This window comes from Sceloporus undulatus, chromosome 7 (assembly GCF_019175285.1).
Source record: "Sceloporus undulatus isolate JIND9_A2432 ecotype Alabama chromosome 7, SceUnd_v1.1, whole genome shotgun sequence".
Lineage (NCBI taxonomy): Eukaryota > Metazoa > Chordata > Lepidosauria > Squamata > Phrynosomatidae > Sceloporus > Sceloporus undulatus.
The window spans coordinates 29,921,378-29,928,570 of NC_056528.1; the positions used below are offsets into that span (position 1 = coordinate 29,921,378).

Genomic DNA, 7,193 nt, shown 5'->3' on the forward strand with positions numbered 1-7,193 from the left:
GCAGACGCACAGAGCCCGGGGGGCGACACCTGGTGCATGATGGTTTGCGTAGTCGCGACAGAGTTTTCGTCAGAGGGTCCGTTCTCGCTGACCGTTTGCTGGTTGTACCTCATTCCGGAGTCGGAGAAGGAGACATTTTGTTGTTGTTGTTGTTGCTCTAAATAACACAAACAACAAGTTATACATAGCCTTTCTCAGTCCGTTGAAGGATATAAATGGAGACTCACCGTGGACCTTGCTAGGCGAGAGCGATGGCGGTGGCGGCGGTGGCTGGAGGGACGTAGCGGAGGCAGTGCCTGGCGGCGCCCCATTGTAGCTGTCCATGGCGAGTTTGTGGCGGAAGGCCTCCTCTTTGCGGCGGTTGGCGAACCAGTTGTAGACGCGGACCTCTGTTACCAGGTTGGACCCCAGGCCTTGGGCCTGAGAGGGAGATACGCCACGCTGAAGGCACTCTGCTCTGCCGAGAAACATTGGGAGGGTCGGTCATGCGGGAATACAGAGAACACTCCTCTGCCATGCAGGAATACATAGGATCCCAGAGTCAGAAAGGACTGCTAAGGGCCATTGAGTCCAACCCTCCTTCTGCCATGCAGGAATACATAGAATGCCCCTCTCACCTGTTGCACTCCTCTACCAAAGCCTCCCGTTCCTCTTTGCTGGGGTTCTTCTGCCTTTCATAGGCTTGGAAGAGGATCTGCTGCGACGCCGGGCCCCACTTGAAGCGGTTCCTGCGCCCTTTCTTCGCCGGGAGGTCCTCCGCCGCCGCGTCTTCCGCCATCATGCCTTGGCCGGCGTGTGTGAACTCTGAAGACGCAAACAAACAAACAAAAAAGGAGACGCAAAAAGAGCAGTCAGTTGTCCAAAACCGGAACTGTCTTTTGGCTCCGCAATGACCGCCATTTTCCAAAATGGTGGAAACGCCCCGCCGCCATTTTGAATAGCGCCGCAGGATGGAAAAAGCAATGCTTAAGAAAACCCTATTAATACTTAATGGGTTCTCCATAAGCCAATACATAGAGGAATGAAATTCCAGCCTGATCTATGATTGCTAAGCAGGGCCAGCCTTCGACGGTCTTTGGATGGGAGACTGCCAAGCGATATTTCAGGACCTTGAAAAACGACCTCCTTCGTTAAGAAAACCCTATTAATGGGTTCTCCATTAGCCAATACACACAGGAACCAAATTCCAGCCTGATCTATTATTGCTAAGCAGGGCCAGCCTTGGACGGTGTTTGGATGGGAGACTGCCGAGTGACATTTCAGAAGCCTTCCTTACCTAAAACAACCCTATTAATGGGTTCTTCATAAGCAAATACACACAGAAACCAAATTCCAGCCTGATCTACGATTGCTAAGCAGGGCCAGCCTCGGACGTCTCTTGGATGGGAGACCACCAAGCGACATTTCAGCAGCCTTCCTTGCCTAATACAACCCTATTAATGGGTTCTCCATAAGCAAATACACACAGGAACCAATTTCCAGCCTGATCTATGAATGCTAAGCAGGGCCAGCCTCGGACAGCCTTTAGACGAGAGACCGCCGCTGGACGAAATTTTGCGATCCATACTTACGTTGCGCCACTTCGCGCTGCTTCCGGACATACCAGGTGTACAAGGCGGCCCTCTTCTGCGTCTTCATGGGGGTCCCCTTGTTCAGGTGCTGCGACAGGTGCGACTGGTTCAGACCCGTAGTATCTACTACTTCGCGTTGCGGGATGTTGTGTTGCTGGAGGTATGACTTCACCATCTTGGCCACACGCCAGGGGTCCTCCCTACGAAAAAACGCATGGCGTGAGACCTGGATTAAAATCTGACCGGACAGCGCCAAAATGGCGGTCCGCCACCACGGAGGCATCAGACTGTTTGCAAGGGTTCGGACCTACACTCCGGACCCAGCATTGGCCCCTATTAAGATATACGTAATATATATGATATATATACGTATTTTGCTGTTTTTCACGCCAGGCTCTGAGTTCGAGTTCTTCCTCGCCTCCCTTTTGTTTCCCTGAACAATAAGTAACCCAGTTAGTTAGTTATAAACCCAAAGGGAACAAGGGCCTGGTTGATAATTTATAGCAGCATCGCGGATTTAAATGGAAAGCAAATATACAAAGACGCCGTTAGCGCTAAACAAAAAACCGCGCGGAACGTGTTTCTGCGCAGTACCGAACCTGACGCTGCCGACGTTAACGGTCTTTGACCCAGGTTTAAGGAACTGGACTTCGAAGGAACCGAGGTAAGGACGTAACCTCCACCATGTTTGGATTTGGGCGCCACCTTGGACCGCGAAAGGTGCGTCACAATCACTGCGTTTCATAACAACCGGTTTTCCCAAATTGTCTAATTCTGGAATAATGTTTCGCCTCGATTCGAAAAACACGAGATGGAGAAAAAAATCCACGGTTTGGTTTCCGCCATTTTCCCTCCGCGAAGCGATGCAAAAAATCCCCGTCGCGGAAAATGGTGGCGTTTTCTTTTATATTATTTTTATTATTATAATATAATATGTTTATAATTTTATATTATATATTTTATATTATAATATAACATAATATTATAATAGTATTATATATATATATATATATATATATATATATATATATATATGCCCCACCACATCAGATACTACCGGCTTCGTTCTCATCATTTTGTCCTAGCCCTGCACTTAACGCAGCACACGTATTAGCCAAAACAAGGACACAACGAGGCAACCCTAATTTTCCTCCATTCGTGTAAAATAACAGATGGAGCCTTTCAATGTACTAAGCTGCTCAGGGAACCTTTAGGTCTTTTCGTTATGCAACTAAGATCACGTCCAAAGTTTTTTCGTTTCAATGGGCCAAGAGATGATATTTGGAAGTTTCTGCGGCACCTTTATGTCCCAGATGCGTTTTCGTCTTTAGCTTTAACGAGGGGAAACCTTTGGAAAGAAGAAAAATAAATGCTAATACGCTTATTTCATATGATATTCTAGTGCTCTTTCGTTATGCTTTGGCATTATTGCATCGTGCATGGCTTCCGCTGCCTTTTTTCATGGCCACTTTCCTCTCAACCCACTAGATTCCATTAGAGCTTGTGTGTGTGGGTATGATATATATATATATGGTGTGTGTGTGGGTGTGTGTGTATATGATATAATATTATGGCTGGGAAACTCATGTCAGTGGGGTCCAGGAAGCGGGTTTATCGCTTTTATGTTAGGTGCTATGAACATTTAATGGCCCTTCTTCTGAGGGCCGAGAGAATACAGATGTGGGTCTGTGTAAGTAGTGATATTTTAGTAAAGTCAACTAAATAATTAGTTAATGTAACTCAAGATTTACTTAACATTTTGGAATGCACCCCTTCTTCGTGGGCGAAATACTGGATGTGTGTGTGTTCTGCATATGTGATGTCGTTTATGAGTTAAATTCACCACATAAGTACTCTCAAGTAACATTTGGGAATTATCTGGCCCTCCCTTCATGGGGCGCGAAACACTGAGTGACCACCTGGGGAAACGGAGGGTTAAGGCGACGACAAAACTCCCGCCTAAATGGCTCCGCGCCCTTTCCCGTCTTGCTCGCGCAGGGAGAACTAGGAACCAGCCATAAGCGGGCCCCTCAATGAGGGAGAAAAACTACACCTCCGGTCCCTTGCGGGGCAAGATTGCTCCGGACGAGCACCCCTTTCCCCCGCCCTCTTGAGCGTGGACGGTCACCAACAAGGCGACCTGGAAGGAGGCGGGAGCTACTTTGAGCGACAGCGGCCAGGGACCAATGGACCCCCTCCCTCGAGACTCGGCAACGAGGTTGAGGGAGGGTGCGTGACGTCATCGGCGGGCGCCCACGAAGATAGAAGAAGAGATGTCGAGCCTCCTGGCGGCGACGCTGAGGCCCAACAGCGGACTCTGATGGCGGACAGCGGAATACAGGGACCCAGCATTCAGGGTAGGAGGCGCTCCTGGCACAGCCGGGCATCCTCGCTCTCCGGATCTGAAAAGAGAGGAGGAGGAGGAGGACAGGCCCTTTGCACATGGGGCAGAAGAGCCGCGCCTGGAGGAGGAAACCTCCCCTTGCTTTAGCAGAGTTATTAATTGCCTTTTCCCTTGCCCAGCCAGACGAGGTCAAACACACTGCAGAAGAAGCAATCCAGTTGTGAGATCGCTTTAGGGCTGGCCTGGCTCATGGCTAGGGAATGCCTGGGGTTGGTAGTTTATTGTGGCACCAGAGCTCTTTGAGAGGAAGGCTAGGCGTTCCCAGGTCCCTAGCATTGAGCCCAAGGCAGCTAAAGTGGGTCTCAAACGGGATTGTTCGCAGTGGTCTTCTGGAGCTGGTCCCTGGTCTGGACCAGGAGACGGCTGCAGCCGGACTGCAGGAATAATCAGTTCGTCAGCAGTTTGTAGCCGCCACGGCTCCGTCCCACGGAAGGATTTGTAGTTTTGTACAAGGAACCTGACCCAGGAACAATCCAGTTGATGCCTTTAGAGCCTGGCTCAGTGCCTCAGTGCCTGTGGGTCCTGGGGGGTTTTTTTAGCTTGTGGGGGTGAGCCATTGTGGAGAGCGGTTTGAGCTGCTTGTGCTAAATGCTGAAGGTCCTGGTGACCCTGACGGCCTTTCCTCCTTCTCTGCCTTTTTTTGCCAGGGGAACCTTGACCGCGAAGAGAAAGCCCTGAAGCCTCCTGCAGCTTTAAGCTGGGCAACCGTCCTGTCGACACGACGGAGGAGCAGATCCACGGGCTCTTTTCCAAGTGCGGGGATGTCCAAGCGCATCATCATGGGGCTGGACAAAGTGAAGAAGACCCCGTGCGGGCTTCGCTTCGTGGAGATCCTGGGCTTAATGCTTGCAGCTGCAGGTGTGGTGGACTGTGATCTCTGTAGGCAAGAGACCCCGCGTCTAGTCGCGGCATAGGCCTTCATTGTTTTCGGACCCGTCACCAGTTTGGGGTCTCCTCTGGACACGCGCCGGCTTCTCAGCCTGGAAGACCCAGTGTGTCCAAAAACTCCTAAAAAGGGGCGAAAGGGTCTGGAGACCTGAAGCCCTATGAGGAGAGACTTGGGGAGCGGCTGGGTAGGTTTAGTCTGGAGAAGAGAAGGTTAAGTAGGGAAGACATAGGGCACTCTATTCCGCTTTGGCCAGGCCTCATCTGGGAATTGTTGTCCACCTTCTGGGCAAACAGTCAAAAGGAGGTTGAGGACGAGCGTGTCCAAGGAGGCCACCAAATGGTGAAAAAAAGGTTAAGGATGATAGGATAGCCCTGTTTAGATTTGAAGGGATGTCATATTGAGGATGGAGCAGCTCCAGAGGAAAAGGACACGGAGCAACTGGATGCAAACGAGAGGAAAGAGATTCCACCTAAAGGGTGAAGGGTTTGGAACCATGAGCCCTATGAGAGAAAAACCTAAGGGAGCTGGGTATGGTTTTAGGCTTGAGAGAACGCTAAGGAGGGTATGATAGCCTTGTTTAAAATTTGAAGGGTGCATATTGAGGAGGGAGCAAGCTTGTTTTCTGCTGCTCCAGAAAACAGGAGACATGGAGCATGGATGCAGCCTGCAGGAAGAGGGGGGGGGTTCCACAAAGGTGAGGGTCTGGAAACCATGAAGTCCCTAGAGGGAGGACGTAGGGAGCTGGGTAGGTTGAGCCGGGGGAAGGAGAAGGTAGGGTGTTGATAGCCCTGTATTAAAGAGATGGCCATGGAGGAGGGAGCAGCTGTTTTTCCTGCTGTTCCAGAGAAAGGACCTCAGAGCAGTGGATGCAAGCTACAGGAAAAGAGGTTCCCTAAAATCGGCAGGTTTGTCCCCTGATGGAAGAACTGTTCAACACTGGAAGAGCGTCCTCAGATAGTGGTGACTCTCCGTTGGAATTTTAATAGAGGCTGGAGGACCTCTGTTGGGGGGCTTTGTGTTTCCTGCGTGGTAGGAATGGGGTTGACTGGGTGGCCCTTGTGGTCTCTTGCAGTCGTTAGGTTGTACTGAACGAACCCAGTGTAGTGGGCCTCACACATGATTGTGCCTGGGACCGTACAGTTTTGAGGTTTTCCGTAAGTAACTTTCCAGATACTACACAGAGGCAGAAGCTGAGCACGCCTGCGCTACAGTCAATGGGAACCCGGCCTGGACGACCGCCGGATCATCCGGACAGTTGGGACGCGGGGTTCAAGGAGGGCGGCAGTATGGCCGCGGCGAACGGGGGGGCAGGTAGGACCAGCTGGATGGTGAGACGCGGTGTGGAGCTGTGTGCTATTTAATTGGTTTTGAGTGCATTTTTTTGCTACTCTATCTTAAAAAACCTTTTTGCTGTATGCAGTGTGTGTTGCTGGATTCATTGTACCGGTCTTAAGCCACTTGGGTCCATAATGGGGAAAAGGGTGAGATTTATAGTAAACAGTGAGACGCGTTCGCGTCTTTATCTTTGTTGCTAGAAGGGATTGGTCGCGATGTCCCCCTTTTTTCCGCTAGGTACGCGATGAAACCGGAAAGACCTACGATGCGGGAAGGGAGGCTTGCAAGTAGTTCAGATGGAGAGAGGAACCGGAGGCGCCATCTATTACAGCTTCAAGGACTGAAAGTGGGGGTGGGATAGGGAGATGGGGAGGAACAAGGGCAGGAGGGAAGGAGCCTTCCGGGACCGAAGGGTGCAAGAAATTGTGGGCTGCCTGGAAGACATCTTTGCAGGTCTGGGTCTCTGGCAGCTGAGGACCGTTCCCTCATCTTCCACCGACATGGTATCAGGGCTTCTGCGAGTGTAACCTCACTCTGTCAGAACGGACATAGAGTCCAGAGGGAAAAGGTTTGTCAGTAACTCGTTTAAGAAACATGATCTGTAGAGCTGGGTGGTTATTTCCTGCCTTTGTGGAACGGAGTATCCCCGTTATGGGTTTGGACTTAATTTCCTTTTCTAAGGAGAGAACCCAATAAAAGGCCCCTTAACACATACTGTCTGCGGTAACATGCGTGGGAGCGGGGTGGAAGCGCCGGAGGCTCTCCTAATCGGAGTGAGGTACGCACGCTCTCCCGCCTTGTACCTTCTAGGGACTGGGTCACCACTTTGGCTGAATGACTTGGGTCGTGGGGGAACAGTTTTCTTCTGTATGGCCATAGGGCTAAAGTGTGGGACAGTATGGTCTGGTTCACTGCCTGAAAGGGTGGCTGTGATGAGGAAGGCTTGAGCTGTGGTTCAGTCCCCTCGATGTGCTGCTGAACTGGCAGCCCTGGT

General features: G+C 50.9%; 1 protein-coding gene and 1 pseudogene across 4 annotated transcripts; one reads left to right on the forward strand and one right to left on the reverse strand.

The window, feature by feature from the left end:
* Positions 1-6: 6 nt before the first annotated feature.
* On the reverse strand, positions 7-2,484 carry LOC121937285 (hepatocyte nuclear factor 1-alpha-like). Of its 4 annotated transcripts, XM_042480361.1 has the most exons (5): positions 2,171-2,482; positions 1,572-1,771; positions 618-804; positions 228-452; positions 16-157 (listed from the first exon to the last, which is right to left on the reverse strand). In XM_042480361.1, exons 1-4 carry the CDS (start codon positions 2,314-2,316, stop codon positions 239-241), a joined length of 747 nt encoding a protein of 248 aa, XP_042336295.1. In that variant the 5' UTR covers positions 2,317-2,482; the 3' UTR covers positions 16-157; positions 228-238. The 4 variants fall into 4 exon arrangements, with proteins under 4 accessions (XP_042336292.1, XP_042336295.1, XP_042336293.1 ...); XM_042480358.1 differs by having other exon boundaries at positions 7-457; positions 2,171-2,480; XM_042480359.1 differs by having other exon boundaries at positions 93-452.
* Positions 2,485-4,175: 1,691 nt separating this feature from the next.
* On the forward strand, positions 4,176-6,490 carry LOC121936571 (annotated as a pseudogene).
* Positions 6,491-7,193: the final 703 nt, after the last annotated feature.